This window comes from Sitophilus oryzae, unplaced genomic scaffold (assembly GCF_002938485.1).
Source record: "Sitophilus oryzae breed Bouriz unplaced genomic scaffold, Soryzae_2.0 scaffold_1500_pilon_pilon, whole genome shotgun sequence".
NCBI classification, from domain to species: Eukaryota; Metazoa; Arthropoda; class Insecta; order Coleoptera; family Curculionidae; genus Sitophilus; species Sitophilus oryzae.
In genome coordinates this window covers 3,059,706-3,086,913 of record NW_022146171.1, presented here as the reverse complement: position 1 = coordinate 3,086,913, position 27,208 = coordinate 3,059,706, and the positions used below count along the sequence as shown (strand labels likewise).

At 33.6% G+C, this 27,208-nt stretch overlaps 2 protein-coding genes across 3 annotated transcripts in view; one reads left to right on the top strand and one right to left on the bottom strand.

The window, feature by feature from the left end:
- LOC115878144 (uncharacterized aarF domain-containing protein kinase 5) overlaps positions 1 to 27,208 on the bottom strand; it is a 98,182-nt gene that overhangs the window by 62,061 nt on the left and 8,913 nt on the right. The window lies entirely within an intron of this gene.
- LOC115878149 (tumor protein p53-inducible nuclear protein 1) overlaps positions 1 to 27,208 on the top strand; it is an 80,012-nt gene that overhangs the window by 48,274 nt on the left and 4,530 nt on the right. For both annotated transcript variants that reach the window (XM_030894530.1, XM_030894531.1), the window contains 3 exons: positions 10,780 to 10,866; positions 13,427 to 13,673; positions 23,517 to 23,926. In XM_030894530.1, coding sequence (XP_030750390.1) covers positions 10,783 to 10,866; positions 13,427 to 13,673; positions 23,517 to 23,926 — 741 coding nt within the window. In that variant the 5' untranslated portion in view covers positions 10,780 to 10,782. The remainder of the gene's footprint in view (positions 1 to 10,779; positions 10,867 to 13,426; positions 13,674 to 23,516; positions 23,927 to 27,208) is intronic.

The window sequence follows — 27,208 nt, the reverse complement described above, 5'->3', positions numbered from 1 at the left end:
GTCGCAGGCCGGATATCCGCGGTACTTTCTAGATCTGCGACGATATATGATTATATTTTTAGGGGGAAATGGCTAAACCTGATTTTATTAGGAGCCCGGATTTTATTCTTTTGTCCAGGTCTAGTACCCCATTAATATACTTATATAAGAGACACACTGTATAGTAATAATTCTAAGAAGTCGAGAATTAAGCCGGTAAACATTAAAACTATTTTAAAGTTCATGTACATTTAATTTGTCACTTAGTTTGTCACCTCTAGTTTTTGTTTCGTCCAAAGTATGACACTTTTGATGACATTTCTCAAGGACGAACTAACTTTGTATACAGACGGATCAAGGACGCCTGGTGGAACAGGTACTTGGGGAAAGAGCAAGCTTAAGCCAGGGACACATTATTCTGACGTGTTGTGTTGTGTTGTGACGCTACGCAAGTTTACATACATCATACAGCTTATTTCCTTTGCATTTAAATGAACTGCGTGCACACTCATCTGGCGCTACGCTATCTGACTTGTTATGATGTGTTGTCTCGCAATAAAATGCGACTAGTCCAGATTTTCGTTAGAAGCTGTCAGAACCATCAGAAAGTTTTCAACCGCTTAAGCAGAGTTTACACTGTGTCACTTTGGATGTACAACCAAAATGAATCACTCAGATTGAATTCATCCAAATTGAACATCCTTGTTTACATATTTTCATCCAGTTCGCAGCAGTTCACTGTTTCATCTTCCGCAGGCTGCCACCTCTCCCGGTGTTTTTTATATTGAACATCCTTGTTTACATATTTTCATCCAGTTCGCAGCAGTTCACTGTTTCACCTTCCGCAGGCTGCCACCTCTCCCGGTGTTTTTTATATCGAGGTTGGCCGCACGGGTCGGCGTCGGCTGTTTACATTTTTCATTTGCCGTTCAATCTGGATGAATCAACGGTTCGTTGGACGCTTCTTTCAACAAAAGTAGGAAGACCGTCAACTTGTTTCATGGTTCAATTTTAGTGTACACATTTTAGTGTATACTTATCACTTTGGATGATTCATCCAAGTTGTACATCCAAAGTGACAAATGTAAATGAGCCTTTAGCTGCATACAGTGACGTTTGATTTCTTTAAAATTGACGAAACTTTATTAATTGCGAGAACGTTAGAAACAATAAAATAAGTCCCGGTTTTACCGCAATCATACTTTAAAAAGTAGATTAACTAACGTATGGTATTCGCCTGATAGCGCCCTATATTCGTTTATTTCGTTTATCCACAATTTTCTTTTCTTCCTTATTAACGTAGAACAGCCGCAGCACATTCTTCAATGGTGTGGACAAAATGCCACACAAAATGCATAGTGTGCTTTGGAGACTATACCATACTCTTTATCTATTTTTTGTGTGGATTGCATTGATTAAACAAAACTAATTCAAAAACAGTTCGCGCAAATATACAGGATGGTCCGAATTATATTCGAAAAACTTTGACAGTAAGTTTCTTCTGCAGATGAAAATAAGTAAAAAGTTTGTATATACTTATATGCCCTAAAATGCTTCGTTTCCGAGATACAGAGCGTAGAAGTTTCATTTTTATTTCGATTTTTTCCATATAATTTCTGAGCTAACGCCCGTCTGGTGGTTTTTTGACATCAGAAATGTGATTTCATATATGACTCTTACTTGTAAGGGGCGCCACCTACATATTTTTTAGTTTTTTTGAAACTAATAACTTTTCGTCCGTACCTTTACTACACTACTGAGTGAAAAAATATACCTACATATCCCTCATTTATAAAATGAAATAATATATTTGAAATGTGTTTGTGCCAAAGATTCAACAGAAACTGATTTATCATATTTTTTCAGAAAAATTCATGATTAGTTAAAGAAGTTCCAAATTTTTCATTTCAGTCAAATAACTATCTAGTCAACATGTTTATTTTTTTGTCAATAATGACATGTATTGACTATTTCTATTCCAAATATCTTGAAAACTGTTGCTCGTAGCGACTTTTACCAAGAGACGTTTTTTTACTTAAAAAATTACGGAAATGTATACTTTTTTACTCGGTAGTTTTAAACAGATACGGACAAAAAGTATTAATAAATTTAGGAGTCATATTGACATGAAAATCAAATTTCTCATACCAAAAAAACACCCATACACCAATTTTCACCCAAATATCGACGTTATCGTTAGTTCAGAAATTATTTCGGAAAAAAACGAAATACAAATTCTTTTCTAAACTTCTACACCTTGTATCTTTATATATTTCTACACCCTGTATCTTCGAAACGAAACATTTTTGGACATAAACTTATACAAACTTTTTTACTTATTTTTATCTACAGAATATGCTGCCGAAGTTTCCCGAATATAATTCGGATCACCTTGTAGACAAGCTATACATATATCTATTTAGGTATATTTGAAATCGGAAGAAAATATCTTTCAAAAAAATTCTTATAAATATCTTCTTCTTTGAAATCCTATGTTTCAAGTTTTTTATTATTTCCAATAAGTAACCCTGCTGGTATGGCACTAAATGAACCCTGTACGTCAAAAGTGATACAGTGTAAATCCCGCTTTACACATCAATTTATTACGCATTAATTTGCCCCATTTAATCGGTAGCATGTATTAAACAAAATAAAACGAGAATCAGTGATATTTATACATTGCTGCTGAAAGCGCGTCAGCCGACCTAGTTAGTTTTTAACGGTTGGTGATACTGCCAGACACTTTTCTTTGTCGTTTTATTAAAACTAGACAAAGAAAGTATCATTACCGCTCATTTTTTGTGCTCATTTATTTATTCGGTTCGGTAGCAGTGATTATGCGGTGCTTAAAAAACAATTAAGGAACCATTCACCGTTTGTTTCACGTTAGATGCTAACGACTTTGATAATCCTAAGTACCTACCTCATATTAAATATATACAGACTGTCTTTGGCTGATATTATATTATACGGAGAATTATAATATCTATAGTAGTGATGGGGCATTACGATTCTTTTTAGTGAATCGAATCACACGATTCAATTTCCCATATTGAATCGACTCCTACGATTCGTTCATTTGAACGAACCACATGCACAATTTACGTTTCATAAAAACCAGAATCGTAACTGGAACTACCGGCGATAATTTGGTCGGACAATTATTTAAAGGACCTGAGAAAGAAATATACAGTTCTTTCATTTGTTTTTCAACACTTTATGACATTGGCGTAATTGTATTGATTATGTTACCAATAATATTAAATTATCAATCCAATTCATAATATATACTATTTATTAAAGACTTCTTAATACCAATTTCATATTTTTAAGGGCATATTTTAATTCCGATTTAATAATCATAATAAATAGTATATAATACCGCATGATCGAAAAAATGGCTTCCAGTTGGCTTAGAAATGAACATCGATGGCATTCCCCATACAATTTTACATATAAAATAACATCGATCTTCGTTTTATAACCATCGCTGACGTCGTTTTTTTTTATCATATTGAGCAGAGGCCAACACTATTTATTTGGGGTTGCATAAAAACACGATTTCGCCTTTTAGACCGACATTTAATGGTTTATAGTCGGTAATATTATTTTAACGAAAATATTAACTTGAAAATTAAATATCGTACAGATACTCCCGTACTAAGTACAGTATAAATAAGTTTTTCTAGCAAAATAACTTGCCCATGATGTTTGTTTAGGGCTTTTGTTCAAGTCTAAATATTGGTGCCTATATATCACCGCCGCGCTGTAGAAACTAACGAGCGCATTGTGATCCGATTCAATTCTCACGACTCTTTTTTACGGCTCATTCAAATCTTATGAATCCTTGCTGGCCACGATTCAATTGAACTAACCGTATTGTAAGCAATGAATCAACTCTCACGACTCTTTGAACCAACGATCGCATTGCATTGTGATCCGATTCAATTCTCACGACTCTTTTTTACGGCTCATTCAAATCTTATGAATCCTTGCTGGCCACGATTCAATTGAACGAACCGTATTGTAAGCAATGAATCAATTCTCACGACTCTTTGAACCAACGATCGCATTGCATTGTGATCCGATTCAATTCTCACGACTCTTTTTTACGGCTCATTCAAATCTTATGAATCCTTGCTGGCCACGATTCAATTGAACTAACCGTATTGTAAGCCATGAATCAATTCTCACGACTCTTTGAACCAACGATCGCATTGCATTGTGATCCGATTCAATTCTCACGACTCTTTTTTACGGCTCATTCAAATCTTATGAATCCTTGCTGGCCACGATTCAATTGAACGAACCGTATTGTAAGCAATGAATCAATTCTCACGACTCTTTGAACGAACGATCGCATTGTGATCCGATTCAATTTTCACGACTCTTTTACGGCTCATCGTTTAAATGTTATGGATCCGTGCTGGTTACGATTCAATTGAACGAACCGTATTCTAAGCAGTGAATCGAATCTCACGATTCATTTTTAATACTCGTTCAAATGAACGTTCAATCTTTGCCCACCGTTGAACCTTTGTCTGATCTATAGGAAAATCAATAAAAGTTGGCGTGCGCGTCATCAAAATGTTTGACGAATGCACGTCGCAATGTTGCCAGGGGTTTTCTTTTCTTTAACTTTTAACAACAAAACGTACTTATTAAAAATATTTTCGAATCGAATTTTATTAAAAAATTGGAGATGTTAAAGCACGTCTTTGTGAATGATCTTTCTCTTTGTTTTGACTTGATACGTTTTAACTAAACTGGTAGGACGTAAGGTAAAACATAATGTGTAGACAGGTCTTAACATGGTGCCGACACTGGCTCTCAGCTGTCCGTCACGAACTTCAACAAATAACCTGCTTTATAGGGCTCTGCTTTTCCCTATTTGTTTATTTAAATTTCCCAGAAACAAAACTGCATTTCTTCTTTATGTACGTATTCGTAGATAATTTACGTAGATATGTATATATTCGGTCGACCTCGATATCCAAACAAATTTGATTCGTGATCTCGTCAGAGTCGAGATCTCGGTCTTTTTAATAGAGGAAAAAACTGGGATTTATATTAGACAGATCGAGAAGAGAACGGTATTCAGAATAGTGGAAATTTTAGTTTCTCGTTTATTTATATTTGCTAAGGAGCGATCACCATGATTGAAATAGTTACTAATACCAAAGAATATTTTATAATACTGTGTAGAGGTAATACTGTACTTTTTTGGCTTTTCTTTCAAGAAATGTATCAACCCAATTTTTATCTCTTTTTAATACATGGAACAATATTGTTACGAATTCCGTGGGTCCTCTAATTCAAAACACACGATAAAACACTTAACGAATTTATTTTCCCTGTATGCCGATTTGGTCATTTTAGAATTGTGGTCTGGATTTTAACGTGTAAGACAGAGAATCATATAAATGACCGGTTAACAGACAGAGAGACAAAATCAAAAGCGGCATACAGTGTTGCCGGTTTTTACGTTTGTAGGAAAATTTGTGTAGAAAAAAAACTATTTTAAAAACTTTCATGTATACTACTGAAATGAGTAACTAATTGTGAAAAATAATGTTCCAACCAAATACGTTTAAATGGCTATAGAACTTCAATGCATTTCCTTCATAAGTCTATCCTTGTGTTGTAGGATGTTTGACTAAACAAGGATGAACTTATGTCCTGAAACCATTCAGACTCGATTTCCTGTCCTTCAATACTGGAACGTAAATCCTCTCATTGCTCTTATGGGGAGGCCCTCGTATATTTTATTGAAACGTATTTGGTTCCAACCCTAGATGCAACATGCAACGTTTTCCATAACTTTAATAAAGGTTTGAACTTTTGATGTAAAATCCGACAATACCGCATAGAAGAAATGTATCAACCCAACTTTTATTTCTTTTTAATACATTTGATTTTCCATTAAGCTGCCTACATCACTGTCTTACACGTTAAAATCCAGACCACACTTTTGAAATGACCAAATCGGTATACACAATTCTAATGAAATATAACCACAAATAACTATTTAAAAAACCTTCGCCAATTTGCCACAGTTCGCCTTTTTATTCCTTTTGTTTCTCGAATTATTCCTTTTGTTTCTCGAATTCGCTGTCTGGTTCGGGATTTTCAACCAATGTCTAAGAGATGACGCCCTACTCAATTCCCCAAAGATGTCGCCACGTTTCTTGACAATACGAATTGAAAATTTTTAATACACTTTATCAATAATAGAAATTAGAAAATCTTCATATTATACTGTCATTTATCATCTCATTTTGATAAGTTTCACATTATTACGGAAAACGATTTTAAATATCGTCTAAAAATTAATCATATTATTTAATTTTCGTTTGTTTTAACGTTAGTGATAACAGTCGATAAATATTCGAATTTCTTAAATTTATTGCCAACGAGCAAAACCAAACGAGCAAAATCAGAATAGCCAACAATTTCAATCATTGTTGATCTCTTCGTATAAATTAGATCTTAATATAATTTGGGAGGTCATATCTTTTAATATTTTATTGCTTTTGGGAGGCCATAACTTTAATAAAAGGAAATAAATAATTCAGGTCCGCATTAAAAAAAAGTTCATGCTGGACTGCATATACGACGGCCTCCCCATAAGAGCAATGAGAGGATTTACGTCCCAGTCATAGAGAAAGTTAATAGTTTAGAGAGTGGTGAATCGCGTGGTAAAATGTTGGGAGATTGCGCTTTTGGCACCCTCTAGTTGGCTACAGGAACGAACTATGAAAGAGCGGGAGATTTAAATTATTATTATACTTATTATTTTTAAGGCAATTAAAACTAAGAGTGCCCTTAACCAAAAACAGTGAAATAAATGGAGATACCTACTCAAATTTTATATTATCATGATATTAAAGGATATAAATACAGCATTTATAATCCTTTTACACCTTTTTATTCAAAGTCTTACACGCTAATATAAAATTTGACTATCTCCATTTATTTCACTATTTTTGGTTAAGGGCACTGTTAATTTTAATTTTCCTTTTTATGGGAAAACGATTAAATGGGAAGAATTGAATGGGAATGGAAAGAATGACCAATTATTGTATTTTGTATTAATTTATAATACCCCTATTCTACTAAATATCTAGCTACATTGTACTTACAGTTAAATAGCTACATTGTACTAGTTATATACATATTTACAGTTTTATGATGGCTATTATTTCTTTTCATCGTGCTATCAATTGATTCGATCCGACTTGAGTACTATACCTCGAATGGCTCCAGGAATTATTTATCTTTACAGGCCTAGAATATGAAGATTCACAGTAGAATTTTTGGTTTTACTGCCTATTAGAAACAAACCTACCCCCCTACATCAAGGGACATACAATTATGCCTTGTTCTCGGCCATGATATTCCTTCCATTCTATATCCAACATCCAACTTAGCAGACCTTCTGCACAGCTTCCTTCTGGTTCACAACAGGGCCTAGACTGGCCGGATGATATTTTAACAGAATAGCCGAATTAATTTTTAACATAATATCTCTTTCACACTTTCATTTAATAATTAAATAGGAGGGCTGGATGGTATAATTTCTAGAAAGAATAGCCTGTGAAATAAATACTTCTGCATGGACATTACCTTTCTTACCTTTGTCTGCTATTTTTTAATAAAAAACAACTGTTTAGTTTGCACAAAAATAAAATTAACAATCAAAAATTTCTTAAAAAATGATCAAGCATGGATCAATGCAAACAACAAAGTCAACAAACAAAAGAATGAGGTTAGCGGTGTTGCCAATGTCAATTTTCTAAACTACCCAAAAATCTAAATGAAATTCGCCAATTTGGGGAGAAAAATGTCCCGATTCACCAAAAATTCCCCATATGATTATTTTAACAAAAAAAAATAATTTTAATAAAAATACAATATTTATTATATATGTTAGAGGGATTAAACTGTAAATTACCTCCTTGTTTTTTAATCCCTTCCCTAATAGTCATTAAATAATTTGAGGTCACTAAAATTTCTTTCAACTGAAGCATTTGCAAAGGGAAGCACAAGTAAAAAGCAGATTATACTTTTTAAGTTGGGAAAGATATATCGTCCCGCTCCGTTTTTAAAGCTAAAAATTTTACGCCATTTTTAATCAGCAATAAAATGTTGACACTCCCCTTATTTTCGCCGCCTATTGCTAATCCCCACAAAATTCCCAATCGGCTCCGGATTCCTCAAAATTTGGGTAATTCCCCACAAATTGGCAACGCTGGAGGTTAGCGTGTTCTTTCTGAATATGCTAAGACTAACGGACTAGTGTCGAAACTAGTCGAAACACAGATAGCTAGATGGACGTATTTCGGCACTTGCGTCGATGCGCTACAGGAACATTTGCCTGCGCGTCGTATGTCTTCTGGCAGTCTTTTAATTTTTCTGTTTGTCTATGGTCCCAGTATTGAAGGAGGACAGAAAATCGAGTCGAATGGTTTCAAGACATAGGTTCACCCTTGTTTAGTCAAACCTCCTACAACACAAGGATAGACTTATGTAGGAAATGCATTGAAATTCTGTAGCCATCCTTCAATATCGGGACAGGAATTTAAGCGGTACTAAACCGACGAGTAGCGACAGTCCCGTTTTCAATATTCTTTGCGGCTGCGCGAAATAAGTAGGTTATCTGTCATATGAAGAAGCGAAGTTGCCACTGTTGCCATTTATCAAATATCTTTATATACTTTATTTCAAGTATACCTCAGGCAACGAATCGTTTTTTTAATTATTTATTAGCTGTAAGATATTTTATACATTCAAATTTAGAAATAAGGATAAAATAAAACAAAAAAAATATGTATAAAACTTTATAATTAATTCCACTTCAAATTATGAGCAGTGTATACCATGTTTATAGGACCACTTCATAAGTTGAGCAGTTAAATACGTAGTCTATCTGTCAAACACGTCAAAAGAGAGAGAAAGAAAATTTGGTCCCACCACATCAAAAGAGCCGATGGTTTCTGTCGCTACTCGGCGATCTACTTACTCTGATATTACTAATGTAGAATCACTCAGTATAAACAAAACCGTATCTGCGATTCTTTTGTCGACAACTCTATTGTTCTGTCGTGATTTTTGCAGCGTGCATTTTTCTCGTATCATTAAAATACTCGTTTTCAGTTCATAGCCTTGAAAATTCCATAAAAAGTAAAAAGTTTACCATAAGAAGTTTATAAGTACATGTATTATGCGAATATAAAACATCTGTGAAATTTAGAACAAACTGCCATAATAACAATTATACAAACATTTAAGTCTTGTTTATATGCAGTATAGTTAAAGATACAAACAAGGATTTAAGTCAGCTTTAAGTATTGTGGTTTTTTTCCTACTCTCAAAGTGTTTTCTTCCAAATAGAACAACCTAAGTACCAAACGATCTAAAAAACGGCGTCACAGTTGGCTTGAAAATCATTCACACGCATATACAGTTGAGTTTTTTGCATCGTCGACCTGGACATAGGAAAAAAACGACAAATAAGTTGTCCCCAACACACATGCCACCTTCAAATTCGATTTCTTAATCTAGAGAAAAAGTGTAAACTGTAAACAGAATAGTGTATAAACAAATGTAACACAAATCACACAAATAGCCACCTCGTCATAATGAAAAATACCATCCAAAAGAAATGATTGAAAATTGCAAATTGTCACTGGCAAGTTCATTTCGCTCTTTAAAATTAACCAAGGTATATGTTGACAGGAGACAAAAAACAAAATGCTCAGGAGACATGGTTCTGACAGAAAAATAATGTTTTAGGATTTGCTCACGAAATTATTGCACAGGAAGTCCAACTTTTAGTAAGTTAGTTACAACCCTGTATAATAAAACCCAATACTAAAGTTTATAAAAAACTGAATTTACGAATTAAAATTCATATATGTATTTATAAGTTGTATATACAGGGTGGTCCGAACTGTATTATAACTTCATATAAAAATAAAAAAAAATATAACACTTACATTTGACCAAAACTTTTTCCGTTGCTTTTTTTTGTATCTGAGTAGACGCAGACAAAATATACCGGCGTTGCTGCACGCCGCTGTCCCAAAAATATTAACTTGTGAAAGTTTATATTTTTATTTTTGTTATAAATTCCACAAATTATACATGCACTTTGTATGTTCCATCCTATACAGTTTTTGTCCTATTTTGATAAAAAGATAGTATCACAACATACTCGTATACCTAAGCACAGATTTTACCCAAAAAACGCTTTAGATGAAACATTACACATTGTTTACATCTGATTTGTGTATCTTTGACACCTTTGTTTTGAACAGTAAAGTTTGTCTGATTATATTATAATATTACAGGGGCTCATAAAAATGATAGAAATCCTACATATACCTACTAAAATTATAAAAAAGTAGAAATTTAGAATTTTTCAAATAACTGATATCAACAAATTCTAGGTTACATTTATTTTCTCTACAGACCTACTAAACTCATCTATAAAACATCTGTAAAATATATTTAAGTAGGAATAAAACCACTGTATATAATTACAATTAAATAAACATTTAAGTCATTTTTAAGCGCTGTACTTTTTCTATTTGATACTTTTGTTTTGCAATACTATAATAATTGTTATTATCTCGACCCATATTAATATTCTGCGTTGTGGATTTTTTCTGGAGACCTACTATCGCTAGCCAGTCCGGAATACAACATAATTTAAAATCTTTATAACTTGATATATGTATATATTTTTTGGTACAAAGTTTATCAGTCGTTCATGAGCTCTCGTTTCGTTTGTTTCAGACGATGTTCCAGAGTTTCGCCAGTTATTTCTTAGGTGGAACTGACACTACTGGAGGGGTCGACAATGGCGACGACAATAATACGAGGGTAAGTGAAACACTCAGTATAGTATATTTTAGTACAAAAAAAAGTAAGTGAGAGAATACAACGGCGCGCGGCGGCTGGTAGAATTTCGATCTACTATATTTCGGGTTCTGAACATGGGATTCACATCAAATTTTATTGAATTTTTTGGGGGGTCTATCACAATTTTTTTTCATTAAAAACAATTTTAAAATTTGCACCAACGCAACTTTTTTAAAACCTAAAGTTAATTTTCTTTTTCATTTTTTTTTAATATTTTTTGTCATAATTTATCGAACATTTCATTCAAGAGAATCAAAGTGACTGTGAAAGATATAAATTTTAAATAAAGTTTTAACATCCTGTATTTTTAAAACTATGCATTTCCTGACCAATGTGTATAGGAACTTTTTTTCATATTATTTGATGAGGAATCTCCCCCTGAAATTTGGCCGCGCATTTTTCAACACCCTGTATACTACCTTTGTGATTGTTTTTATTAGATGTTTTAAAGTCTGATGAACCTGAACCTGCTCTTATTAGTTCTATACTTTCCTATTGTAATATTGCGAATATTAGGGTTTCATTTATTTTTCATACAGGTGTCATAAACTCAAAGTAATCATGTGTTTGGTGTTTATTTATAGATACCATGGTGGTTTTTATGAAGGGTTTTGTTCATTTCTAAAAATAGTATTTTATTGAACGATCTTTGTGTATACCCTCTATATAAAATTATTAGTGACAACTTAGTATATAAATAAAAATATAACGTAATATGTATTCAGTTTGAATTTATTTATCAGTATTATAAATATTATTTAATGTCGTATGGTCGGAAAAGAATGGCATCAAAAACGCCTAATCATTTACTAAAAATTGACATAAAACTTGTCAAAAATTAACACCAATTATGAAAAGATTAACAGGGGATAGAACGTTTCCAGACATACTAATATAATTAATAAAATAAAAATATTTTTTCTCGAGTTTTAAATTACACCATTTAAAAATTATTTTTACTCAATATAAAAATAAATTATAACTTTCTTAAGGGTGCATCCACACTATCCTAGAAACGGTGTATCGGCGTAACGGCGGCGGCGTAATGACCTTGAATAGATTTTTTGACAGATGAATTTGACAGATAAAGTTTCTGACAGAACATTTTTCAGCGAATAGCATTGCTGGAAATCGATTCAAGGTCGTTACGCCGATACGCCGTTTCTAGGATAGTGTGGATGCACCCTAAGGCCAACTGGCAGTAAGCGCCATTAAAAAATAGAGAAGAGTTCTGGCACTAAGTAAATTACATCTAGAGTTTGACCTCGCCTAAAATTATCATCGATTGTTATTCCTCAGCCGTCTTGGATGCCATTTTTTCGATCGTATGGTATTATTTTTTTATTTACCTCTTTTTGTTTACTAACCTAATGCTATAATTTATAGATCTTATAACTTATAATCCTAGGCGGCAGGCTAACATGATTCTCTTAATATTTCCCGTTGAAGAAAAGATAGAATGTTGCGGTTTGCGCTGATATTTTGGAAATTTCGTGCTCTATTTAACTGTGCAAAAAATATAACCTGCTATATATTTTTATCCAAAAGCGCAGTATCTGTTATGATTTCAAACAGAGCTGTCTAGCTACCGTGGAAATATCTATGGAAACAAAATTTATACGGAGAATTATTAAGAAAGAAAAGCTCTTTGAAACGAGCCCCGAGCAATTTGGTTTGTTTAAATCGGCTAGCCCAAATCAGAGTAATCCTTATTTTAATAAGCAAGTTTAACCTTTCCCCACCACTTTATTTTATGAGATAGGGCAAAATACCCTATATAAAAAATACAAATTTCCCACTGATTACAATGGGTTGCTAGTATCCTTTAAGTTTGGCTAAAAACTATTTTTAAATAAGATCGTGGATTTTAACTCTTAAACCGTCATTATTTTAATATTACTTAAATACATGTCGTTTTAATTGGACACACTGTATAGTTTCTTACATTTAAAACGAAAATGCTCTGACCTTTTCAGAAAAGTATGACTTAAGGTTGATTCTCACTATACCTTCCATATCAGCTCCCTTCCGTTTACATAAAATATTATATCGACAATGTACACTATCCGTTCCGTTTCCCTTCCGGTCCACATCCTTCCATACATTTTTTTGGAGGACGGATTGAAGCGTATCGGAAACAGCGTTGTCAAGTTTTTACATTTGTACCAGCTCTGTTAAAAGTTTGCTGATATTTATTTATTCTTTCGCCTTTTAATTAAAACTATAACCTTTTTCAAAAGATACAAATTTTTCAAATAAAACTTTGGTAATGATATAAATTGTACCATAAAAAGTATGGAACTGATACGGAACGGAAGCTGACGTATAGCGTCAATAAAATAAAAATACGGAACGGATATGGAATGGAAACGGAAGGCATAGTGAGAATCAAGCTTTATACGGCAATAAATTTTTGCGGCAAGACTAAGACTACTAGTGTATTAATCCTGCCTTTATTAATAACATGAAATCACAAACCGATAATTTTCAAAAAATAATTATTTATTTTTATGTTCTCTAGGTGGATCTCCGTACAACTGAGCACGAGGACGGTTGGACACTGGTCGATCGCGAATCCGATGGCGATTCAGACAGGTACTCTTCGGAGGAGGAGGACAACGTGACCGGGGACGGACTGGAGCGGGTACGACTCGGACGCGCCTCGTCCAGCGAGTCCCTTAACAGCGGAGGACACAACACCAACCGGACGTCCGCCATGGACGAGAGCTGGTTCGTTACTCCGCCGCCCTGTTTCAGTTCGCAAACAGGTATAATCGTTTTATTGTCACACATAAAACATGTATAGAGAAATCAATAACAGTTGACGGGCTCGTCATCAAAGACGTCGAAACTATTAAGCCTGGTTGACACGGTCAAAGTGTACTTCGACAAAACAGATGCTGCCATATAAATATATATACCTAGATATTGCGCGCGTCTTACTTTTACGCCGTTCCTATGGTATCCACTGTTTTACCAAGGTCGGGATGGAAGGCCTCCAAGCATCCAAGTAAGTTGGCAGCCAGCTTACTTACTTTGATGTTAAAAAGCCTTCTAACTCGACTTAGATAAAACAGTCAATAGTATACAAAGAGCGCAGACGTGAGGCGCGCAGCATTATTAAAAGTACAGTTATATGGCAGCATGGTACACAAAACTAAAGCAACGTACAGTAAGGCAAAACCTGGGTAAAGTACAGAGACTGGCATGCATCTGCATCACAGGTGCTATGAAAACATGCCCAACAGCAGCAAATGAGGTCATCCTAGACCTAACACCACTGCATATTGTCGTCGGTAGTTATGCCAATGCGACAATGATTAGAATGGTCATTGACGGAAACAGTATTGGGAGAATTTTCAGATCAGGGGCTTGGAACATCCTCAAAAAGAAAATTCCACTTCTCCAACTTCCAGTGGATGACATGCCAAGAATTTACAAGTAAAAAAAGGATTGGAAGGGAAAAACGTTTGCTCGGCATGTAAAAGTCCATATCATAACGTGGTATACTGATGCTTCCAAAACTAAAGCAGGGATAGGAGTATTTGGGCCGAAAACTAAATACCCTGAACCAATGAGCACCTACCTCAGCATCCTTCAGGCAAAAATCTATCGAAAGATGCGTACGATTTATCTTATATATAGGAACTAACTATCGAAAACAGGAAATAGCCATCTTATCCGATAGTCAAGCAGCACTAAACGCGATCAACTCAGTAACCATCAATTCGAAGTTGGTCAAAGAATGCCTAGAGAAGCTGAACAAATTAGGCAAAGAATATAAAGTCCCCCTACTCTGGGTGCCCGCTTACCAAGGGATAGAAGGCAATGAAAAAGCAAATGATCTAGCTAGAAAAGGAGAGAACAACTAACTGGACCAGAACCGTTCAAGCGGAAACCAACTAAAGGCGAAACTGAAGAACATAGAAGACTCCATTCGTAACCTGGAATGGGAGTCCTCCAACTGTCTTAAGATACTCGAAAAAGTTCCTCAGAACTTATGACCGAAAAAAATAGAAAAAATTCCTTGATTAAAGTAAAAACAATCTTCGGATTGTTGCGGGATTTCTAACAGGACACTGTCTCCTCAACGAATACCTTAGTAGGCTGAGGAACAACGGCGATTCTGTGGGGAAAATAGGGAAGCACCAGAACACCTTATCACTTAGTGCGCCGAGACGACAACCGTTCGTGCCATGAACTTTGGTACGGCTGATATCGAGGATGGAGAGCTGGCCTCTGTGGAGCCGTCTCAGATACTGGCTTTTGCTAAAGCCCCGAGACCGTATGGTGAGTTATAACTCGTTATAACTCAAGAAAGGGGAACACACAATAGATCTGTAAGGTCGCGGTGATTAATGCCCGGATCCCATCAGACCACACACCACGCTATCCCACGGGAGCCCACGTGTTACGACGCGCGACGTGGAAAAGAGTGTACACATGAGATCTTTGACAGACGAATCGTCCATCACACGTGTGGTCGCGTGGGATGGCGTGACGTGGGGTGGCGTGTTGTCTAGTGTGTAAGCAATACATGTAATTAAATGGAAAAACATTAAATTATAAAAAGCATTAATTTATCCACGTCATCACGATCTTTATGACGTGGGGTGGCGTGGCATGGCGTGTGGCCTAATAAGGTCCCGGCTCCTATACATGCATTCAACTGTACTTGGTCCAAATATACTTTGATCGTATCATCCCGCCTATATTGAAGAAAACAGTCGTCAGAAGCCTACTTGAATCAAATACACTTGGACGCTGCGCGTTTCACTTTTACGCTGTTTGTATGGTATCAACTGTTTTATCAAAGTCGATTTGGAAGGCTTCGTAACATCCAAGTTGGTTGACAGCCAACCTACTTTGATGTTGAAAAGCCCTCATTTGAGTTTGCCTTTTTTTAACATACCTGTGATTAGGTGCGTTTTGTTTACTGTGATTTTTATTGCAATAAAATGTCAAAGTCACTAAATAGTCGGAATCAGCAACTTGTCTCGTTTCTACTCAATTATTTTGAACAGGAAAGAAATCATGGCGAGCCCCATTTTCCCGTTAAACGGCTGCGCTTAACATCAGTTTACACTGAGTAGTTTACTATGAGTAGAATTTAGTGAAAAATAATGTTAATGAACTATAACTTTACATGTTTTAACTTTAATTCCGAAAGCTTACTATTATCTTTATTTAATTATAATTTGTGTAATAATGTAGATTTAAAAAATATGTATATAATGTGTCTAAAATAAAAAAGTAAAAGTATAAAGAGTAATCGTGTCAGCATTACTAAGTAGCAAAATACAAACACTAAATCACCACAATACACCAAAACACTTTTACTTTTACACTGGACGCGCGTTTCGCTAACCATGTTAGCATCATCAGCAGATGATTATAAACTAAACTTTGAGTTTATATATAAATAATAGTCCCCAGTGTAAAAGTAAAAGTGTTTTGGTGTATTGTGGTGATTTAGTGTTTTTATTTTGCTGTGTAACACCAAAGGTTCCAACCCTCAACTGTAATTACTAAGTACATTCGTCATATTTTTGAATGACGTGCACGTCAACTTTTATCGGTTTTCCTATATATGTTATAATACCCTTATATGCTCGTGAAGTTTCCAGAAGCTTCAAGATTATACGAAAGTCCCGCATTTGGAAATTAATTACAAGTTTATGAATGTGCTTTTAAATGTGTTTAAACAGAATTACTTGTGTTAAATATCTGTTTAAAGCTAATTAAAACATGTTTTGCATTCTGGTTAAAGTGCTTATTTACACTGTTTAAAAAAATCGACATATTTATTTCTTAATTATATTGAAAATGTTGGAAATGACAAAAAAAATACTGTGAAAGTTTGAGCCCGTAATATTAATTTTTTTACATCCTTCGAATTTTTTATCTCATTAACGAGTTTTCGGACTAGTTGGGTCGAAATATATTCTTGAACGTCTACAAGAGAATTGAACTCGGTCTCTAATATTTTTTTGGTATATTTATATTTATTGGTTCAAAAGATATATAAGGTTAAATTTGGATTGATGATAAATATTAAAATTTTTTATTTTTTAATTTTTTTACCACATTTCACTTTTGCGTGTCAACTTTAGGGGAAAATTTCATAGGACATTTTTTGTAGAGCTTTTGATTTTCTATAAGTTTATAAAAATTTTTGATATTTTGTACAGATCGTAAGTTATCAGGTTAAAAATCTATAATTCACACAATATAATAATATAACAATATAACAAAAAATGAGATTTCTATACAAAATATTAAAAAACTTTTATAAATATAACTTATAAAGAATTAAAAGCTCCACGAAAAATGTCCTATGAAAATATTATGATTCAAGTTGATGATTTCCTATGAAGTTGATAGTTGCATCAAAAACTTGAAAAAATGTTAAAATGTATCATCAATCCAAATTTAAGTAGAGCGTGCAATTCTCTACAATAAAAATATGTTTCGCCCTAACTAGTCCGTATAACTCGTTAAATAGGTAAAAAATTTCATATATTAATCAAATCGTCGGCTTTATGACGAAAAGGCGTATCTTGATTTTTGGCGATTTTGAGATATCAACGTCATGACATGCCCAATGGGTCATATTTTAACATAGCGAATTTGCGCATCTCACTATTGTACCTTTTTCATTTTATATTCGTTTAAAAATTTGCCCCATCTCAAATACTACAATTCTTCGTTATGACGAAGAGACGTATGTTGAGATAGGACTCTTTGTTATATCAATTATTGTTATACCAATTGTTATATTACAAGAAATATGGAATATGGAATTTGAGATAGGTCCTTTTGTTTTAAGTTATGGAAATGCATGCGAGAGAAAATCACAACATTCTACCTAATTATTTTCTGACGGTTGCTTGGGACAAAATAAAACTTCTATCATGGCAGCAGCTCTCTTTTACAGTGTGATTTTATAGTCTGTTTTTGCCAAAAACCATTGTTAGAATGAGCTAGACTCTACACATAGCTGTATCGGGTATGCAATAGATTGTCCGAGAATAAATGGCCGAATAAAAGGAAAATTTTGATCGAAAGCAAAACAACGAAACGAAAATTGCCCTAATGGAAAATTTCCCGAAATCATAATTTCTCTAGGAACATTTTAGCGAACCAAAAACTTGCCCTAAAAATACAATAATTTTCATCTCATTATCATTGTCAGGCCATTGGCATTGTCATCCCTGCCAATTTTTGGAAAATTGTATTTATTGTGCTTATCATCATCCAGCATAAGTACGTAGAATGGAAGTCCAATTTGTTATCATTGAACTGGGAAAACAGAAACTGCTACTCCACAGTTATTTGTATAAAAAAACAAACGAAGAAACATGTTTTGGTTTTGTTTAGTTTGGTTTTTATTAAATAGACCGCGAGTTTAAATGCCCTGTATTAATGCCCTCAATTAACTAAATAATTACTAAAAATATATTAGTTAAAAAAAATGAATTTTTGTATAAAAAACAATATTATTAAAATAAGCTAGATAAGAGTATTCTAATTGATTATTTTCTTTGCTTCTGAAATGAAAATTGTCTTTGTTTTCAGTTGATCTAATCCAACGCGAATAAAAGTATTTAAAAATATTTGTTTCTGATTTTTTGTCGATTTTCAGATTTTTTCTTGTATGTATGTATTATATTTTCTTATAAGTATTCCATAATGTGAATATTGTATTATTTTTTTTCTTATTTTACATTTTTAAATTTATTTTACATGGGCGTATGTATACTATTCGTTCGGAAATAAATTTATTATTATTATAACAAAAAGGCCTATCTCTATTAAACAACTAAAAATAAATTATTTATTAGAATTTACGCTCAATTTATTTTCAGAGCGTTTCCTCAATGTCTCCGTTTAAGTGTTAATACAAAATCGCTATAAAAAAATTAAAGACTTTACATTTATTGGCCGCATAAAGTAAGTGATTTTCTTTAAATCGCTCTCCTGAAAAGTAGCAAAAATCGAGATACGCCTTTTCGTCATAAAGCCGACGAAATGGAAAATGGAAATTACTGATGCGCACCTCTTAATATTATTATTAAGAGCTCAAACTTTCACAGTATTTTTTTTGTCATTTCCAACAACATTTTTGATAAGGTTCCGTGCAGATTCCTGTGTAGACTTTCATCTTTTTCTTCCTCATCAGATGGTTCTATTAATTGCAGCGACTTGGAGTACTTGGAAGTTGACATACAGAGAAGGGTAGTGAGGGTTATGGCTGGGCTGGGATATATGGACGATTGCAGGGCAGCTTTCACTTCCTTTGGTATTCTTACAGTTCCGGCAATATATATATTTGAGAACCTATGCTTTGCAAGGCGGGCTGAGCATCTGCAGACGCACATGGGCGTGCACAGTTATGACACCCGTAATAAAAATAATCTGATACCTCTGTACTGGCGATTGAAGGGATGTCAAGATGGACCAGGATACTGGGCCATTAATTTTTTTAATATTCTTCCAGAGAGTATCAGGGGCCTACCTTACAGTTCTTTTTGCAGACAACTGAGGGAGATTCTTGTTAAAAACGCATTTTACTCTTTTGACGAGTTCTTGTCGTACAGATTTTGACTAAATGTTTTGTGAATTTTAATATCTGTGGTTTGTATCTTGTGAATTTTTGCATTGTAAAACTTTTCCAATTTTATGTTAGTGCTTTTTTGTATTTTTCACATTTAAGTTTTTCTATTTTATATTAGTATATTGTTTTTATATATTGACGTGTGTAAACTATTTTTGTACTGGCATGAATAAATAAATAAATAAATAAGTCCTGTATGCCTGTCCATTGATGAATATTTCTCAACCAGAATAGCTTTCCTTCGGCCTAATCCCCGTTTACCTTCTTCGATTTTACCCTGCAGATTTTCGATTAAATTAAGAAAGAAATAGTCGATTTTTTTGGAACAGTCCCTGTTTAGGGTCAGTTGGCAATGATAAACAGGGGCTATTGTAAACAGGTCCAATAACATTTGAATTTGACGGTTAGAGAATAAGTTGACTGGTTACACTGGTTCCCACATCTTTGATTTGTATTGAGTTTCTAGTGCTATTTGTTTATGGCGCCAGAACATTTTGTTGGAGAGCTGCTTTAAAACTTGTAGAACTTTGAAACTAGTAAAATCTTGTTTAATAATTTCAATTTGTAAATAAGGTAGGAAAATCTATATACGTAGCAGTTTTATTTATTGTTACATTGGTAAAATGCATGTTACAATTTGGGGTTAGTTTTTACGAGAAATGAAGCACAGAGGTGTTTACAAATGCCCCAGTAAAATACGAGGCGGGGCAATTGTAAACCTGATTTTGGGGTAATAGTAAACACTTTTTTTTACACTTTTGATCCCATAGTAATAAAGTACAGTCTTTAATATAGATAACAGTCTTTAAAATAAACATTTTTATCTTTTATTTCCCCCATGGAGACAATTTTTTTTTAATTTTGGGGACATTGTAAACATTCTTTAAATACACTTATAATCCAACTAAAAATAAACTTGTATAGTTCATTGTTTATTATTATCCCCATTTAAAACCTACCACTTATAGCACATTAAACAATATGTTTACGTTTACCCGAAAATATGACATTTTTGATTTTTCTTTGTAGTGGAATGCCCAGAGACTTTTACCTCGGAATTCAATTACTGTGAATGTATTAATGTGAAACCTTCTGTATTGTGTTTTATAGATAAAATAGTAAATATGTTTACCCATTTTTTTTCGTTACTTTTAATTTTTTATTTTAATAATTTTAGTAAATTCTTAATTATTTCCTTCCTAATATTTTGATTTTTTTATTCTTTTTCTAAGTAAATTTATTGAATTCTGCTTATATTCTAATCATTGAAATTTTGATTGAAATCGAATTATACAGGGTGGCGCGTCATATACGACGCGGTTTTTGCAAGGAGAACAAAAGTTTGTATTGAAGTGAAATTTTGTGAGCTTATGTAAGTCAATTTAAAGCATTTTCTAAAATTATGTAGAGTTCTACAGGGAGTCCCCAAAAAAAGTTACACATCAAAGTTTTTGTAATGGAACACCCTATATATTAATTGATTTTTGAATTCTAGTAAAAAATAAAGGTTTGTTTCATTAGAAAAGTATATTACAGTTGAGGGTTGGAACCTTTGGTGTTACACAGCAAAATAAAAACACTAAATCACCACAATACACCAAAACACTTTTACTTTTACACTGGACGCGCGTTTCGCTAACCATGTTAGCATCATCAGCAGATGATTATAAACTAAGTTCATAATCAGCAGATGATTATAAACTAAGTTCAATCTCAGTTTATAATCATCTGCTGATGATGCTAACATGGTTAGCGAAACGCGCGTCCAGTGTAAAAGTAAAAGTGTTTTGGTGTATTGTGGTGATTTAGTGTTTTTATTTTGCAGAAAAGTATATGGCTAAAATGTATAGTTTTTGAAATACATTCACCGGCACGAAAGATGGGCACCTTAAAACTTTGATGTATTTTAAAGGTATATATATTTTATTTTAATGGGCCGATTTTGATGATTCTTTAAGCAGTGTGTTGCCAAATTATTAGACTTTTTAGTATCTTTTTCTAAATTAAAAATGAAACTTCCCATCTGTTAATTATACGAGGGAAAACAAAATGTTGATATTTTGATGACAGTTTGAAACACTCTGTGAAATATGTTAAAACAGCAAGAAATGTAAAAATCATTTTATCATCTAGATACATCCTTTCTCGATGGTTTGTTTTTTGGTTCATCTCATTAGCTTTATTTTTGTTGGAAATATTCGGTTTTTAAAAAGGCACTAACATTTTTTCGTAATTTTTACATTAAGACCATGCCTTTACTATTGGGCCTTGTCAACACATCTAGTAAGTTCTGGTCCCGAAGCAGGCCTTCTTGAAATAAGATTTGCTTCATTTAATCTTCTTCTTGTAGTCCGTTAGTTAATATATACGTATAATATGTTAGTTGTAATGTGTTAAGTGCAATTCATTATCAATTTGAAAAGCTGGCAAACGGCTGTTTCTTAGCGATAAACTTACAATAAGTCGATCGTCTCGATTAGAAGTTCTCATACGAAGGTTCCTGAACGTCTAGATTGACGTCCTCATGGATGTGGTCATAATTCAAAGACCATTTAGTATACCCTATGGTATTAAGGTGTTTTTGGAACCGGAATTTTATAGCAAATTCACTAAACTCGAATAAATACAAGAATTTTATAGCAAATACACTAAACTCGAAAAATAAAATATATATTTGACTTACCCTGTATATCTTTAAAAATGTTTTTGAAATGTGAACTACCATTAAACATATATTTTGTAAAAGGTTTGGAGTGAAAATCTCAAATAGGAATCCTGATACAGAACTTTTCCGGAATACATCTTGCATGTATGCATTTGTATATGTGTGTTTATTTAAATACTAAAGAGAAAGCAACGAATTTACAGTTCATCTGCTGGACCTGTGTCTATGAAAGGAATGCGGACAAAAAACATTTAAATAAACAACAATATATTTTATACGTCGACTTGACGAGTACGTCACCGCAAATCGCTCCGCCCACTCATTTTATTGGCTACTTGCAAATTTGTCGAATTTTTATTGATCGGACGCGTCTAATTTTTTACGAAAAACATGGAGAGAATATCGTTTCCCCTCTCACGGATACCCCGTAGCTACAGAACGGACAGACATACAGTAAATGGGTAAACTTTGTAATATATCTTATTAACAATACAATGCAAAAAGTTTTATAAAAATTCGTTCACAGTAAATGAATTCCGAGGTTTGTATCCCATAAGTAGGGCATTCAATCCCGAAAGAAATTTTCAATCCCGGGATTATAATTTTTTACGTTGAAAATTAATTACGTTGGAATTATATTATATTTTCTTTCTTTACAAAATTTTATTGAACAAAAAAAACATTAACATAAATTAAACGTCATCCCCATTACAAAACAACATAACATATAAGTTTATTTAACAAAAAAAAAACATAAAAGGAACTAAAATATACATTTTTTATTTAATTTACATAACCAATCGAATACAGCATAACACAGGATTACTAAGAGATACTAAAATAACAACTTATGCAGTAACAATTTCTTAAAAAAAACAGGCCGATCAAGAGTATTATCACTCAAACTAGATCTTCATCATCTTCAAACTTGATCAAACATTCAGGGTTGTTTATAAGCGCATATTGTACTATCATGAAAGACTTGTGTACGATTTAAATTAAGGAAAAAATGTAATGATGAATCCCGAAAATCCCGGGATTAAAGAAAAGACAATCCCGGGATTTCGGGATTGAATGCCCTACCCATAAGGGCTTAAAGCACTCCACTAATGGGGAAAATGTAAACGAGCTTTTTTGGAATCTATTGCAAATTTCTAGCTGTCTATGAAAGCACCTATTAAAAAAAGTGTCTTAAAATATACCGTTTTAGAATTTTCAGTGCCAACAGCAAAGTTTCAACCTTGTTAAATTTTTTTTGTTAAAATCGTTTAGCATTACCCCAACTAACCCTCTTTATTGTAATTTACTGAAAACATGTCTTCCTTACAGGTCCGGTCCAGTTGGTTACCTCCCCCCTCGAGAACCTGCTCATCGAGCACCCGTCGATGAGCGTGTACGTGCGTAACGGCAGCCGCCACCCGCTCATACGCACGCCTTCGCCCTCCGACATTGCTGACGAAGAGGAGGATGATGATGTGGAGGAGGAGATCGAGCTGGAACCAATGATACTCCCACCCGAATTACTCTATCTGGAACACGTGCTTATCCGTCGTCCGAATCAGCGGTACAACGCCGACTGGTTAAGGCGACTGGTGCACACTGCTGGTGAACCTACAGCCCCCGCGGAGCAGGTGGGCGTACCTACACCTTCCGCCGCCGCGGCGTCGCACCGATGCCATCGCGCGCAGCCGGTGCCTTTGGGGCCGGGGCAGCTGGCCAAGAACCGTCAAGCGCAGAAGGTAACGATAACTATTTTTATTCACACGGGGGCATCCATTATTGCGTAAGGGAATCGAGTAGGGGAGGGGTGAAGCAATCCCACGTGGGGGAAAGAGAAGTTTCATTTTTTTGGCGCCAAAAATAATGTAAATATGTGAGAAAATCATACATTAATTTAAAATAAAACATGTTTCTAGACAAAAATATGTCGAAATCTGACTCAATTGTTCAAAATTAAAAATTAAAATTCATGAAATAAATATGAAAATAATGTACAGGGTGGTCGTAATTGTTCTGTTTTAACAAATAGATAGAGCAAAACCGACATGGATGTCATGGACTCGATTTCGGAGACATCTTTAATGTCATAAACCGTCTGTCGATATCTTCACTGCCAACTGAGATATGGGGCCTTTAAATTTTCGACCATTTGAAAATTGCACATAACAATAAAATTCTGTAAAAAAATTCTCATGGCACTTTTTTAAGCACAATCTAGTGGTGACTACCCCACTTGCTTTTATTGTCAGAAATAAAAAAATATATTTTTTTTAAATGGAAATCATAGTTGGCTATGAACTTAAAAAATGCTGGCGTTTAACCCTTTTCAACGATATAAAGTTATAGGTATCAATTTCTAAAAATGACACCTTGATTTTGTATGGACCTATTTGCCTAATTATTTCTTATCGCAATTTAATATTGTATATTATTATTTATCTGCATAATTAAATACTTTCGTTCAATTTTTGCCCATCTCTACTATATATATATTGTTGCGAAATTGAACGAAAAGAGAATTGAAAAAAAAAGAATATATTGAGAAATAAATATACCAGGGCACTCAAATGACTTACCCTTTTTTTGCCCACACTCTTCGGATGCACGTAACGTTGTTGCGAAAAAAATTAAAAACCGGCTAGACAAAATGAGCTGGAGGACAAATCGTGAACCTTTCGGGGCGGAGTCAAAAATATCGACTATTTTCGTTATTTTCCTCAGAGTAATGTAATAATATAGCCCGGGTTTCTGCATCTTTAATAGTGATCAGCTGATTAAGAAATTTAAACGGAACTTTTATTTTATTGTAGATTGTGGATTATTTTTGCCTGTTATTTTAAAAATTCTAAACCGTATTAACAAAGAAATTATTATTTCGATATGTTGGTACATTTTTTATAATTTATGATAATGCTAATTACTGTTAATTAATATTTAGAAAAAGTTACATACCTACTTTAATTTGATTTAATGCAGCTTTATAAAAGAATCATTTCATTCTTAGATTATTTTATTGTAAATTGAGTGTTTTACGAATTTTACGATATTTTTTTTTGAAAACATAAAACTTTTTACATTCTTCATTAAATGTTCAAAAGTTTACAACTTGCTTAAACAAAAATTGTAAATATGAATTTTTTAAATGAAGAAAAGCGTGTAGGATTATTGGTTCAACTTTTCTTGGCCATTCCAGGATACGTTGACCGGTGAACGTTATTTACGTTTTTTAGAGAACGGTTTTCAAGACATGTTAGAAAAGTTAAATTTAGATAGTCTCGCATCAATAGGGTGGTTCCAACATGACTTTCATTATGACACCTCCCCCCCCCCCATAATGAAAGAAATGTTAAAAATTATGTATATCACAATTATGCAAACTCAGGGATCGGAAGAGGTGGACCAAATGCATGGGCCCCCTCGAAGAGGCGGTACGGGAGAACATTTTCTAAAATAACTTAAGTGTATGGGGTAGTGATATTATGAAGTTCTAGTTTGCATAATGTAAATCGTAAAGAACCGTTTAATAATATATTCTATGTTTTTATGTTATAAATGATAACAGAGTAAGAATACCATGCTAACTAAGCGAAATTCGCCAAAGAAACAAAAGAATTGGCTATAATTATAACTCTGTATTTTACTGTAATTTTTCGAAAAAAAAACATATATACCTATATCGCCGAAAAACTTAAAAATGGCGATTTTTATGAAGTCATGGCCAACTATGGTCAAAAATTACAGGCTTTAGAAAAAATCAGAAAACACAAACTCATTAGGTATGTGATTATCTACAACTTTTTGTCTAAAATAGTATATAATGGAATTAGGTTAATTTATTAAGTTTTAAAATAGCCAAAATTTGTTTTTTTTTTTTCGAAATATCTAGAGTAAGCGATAAACTTTTTCAAAAATCCGAAAGGCGCATATTTATGACCCCACAAAACTGCAATTCTTTCCCCATTAACCGACTCTCTATCTCCAGTAGTTTCCGAGATGCCCATAGAGAACATTGTAGGAAACTCACCCTGTATAGTATTTTGAAACTAACTATTATTATTATGTGACTAGTTTAATTTGATTAATAAGGCTAGATTAATTTAATTTCAAATAAATTTGATCAGATTTTTTTTCGTATATTCGGCTACCAGAAAACCAAGATTATATGATAACGCACTTTTCAACGAAGTTGAGGGAAGATATAGTGTATCTCTCACAATACTTAATAGAACTACTACAATTATAACAAGAAAAATAAAAGAGAAGAAATACCCAAATACCCCTTCACCTACTACTCAATTACAAAATAAACGAATATAATCTCTTAAAAACACTACACAACTACTCATTCTTGTATTCTACACTGAACAAATTATCAAACTTAGTAATTTATCAAACAAAAGGAAATAACAAAATTATCCCTTCACCTAGTACTTAACTACAAAATAAACTATAAAAACACTACTAAACTATTTTTGGTAGACTACACTAACATGCTACACTAAACACTATAATTAAACTTAATAAATTAATCTAATTTTACACTACAACTACAAAGAAAAAAAAATAAGAACATTTTCTAGAACTAGAAGAAACAGAACTTCCATACAGGCGACCAGGATAAAGCTCCGCGCGCACTGAATAGGTATCGGCGAGAGCGAGCGACACGTAATTTTCAGTTTACGTTGAAATAAATGTAAGGCTCCGCGCGCACTGCATCGGATCGGACCGACCAGCAAAAGCGACTGCGACCATCGTACATATAGACGGCGCCGGCGTCCACTAAAACATTTCGGCCTGTAGAGGCCAGATTCCTGCCTCTACCTATCTACGATAGTCGAGTCACCGCCTTGAATAATTTGTCGGGTATTTACAATGGTCGAATTGAATAATTGCCAGCTTTTATAGCATATCTAATAGATAAAAAGTATCTGGTCGATTAGTAACCAATTGGCACAGTCCGAAAATTATCGATTTTTATTTTCTCTGTTTTTATTGATAGCTTCAAAATTCAGAGCAACAAA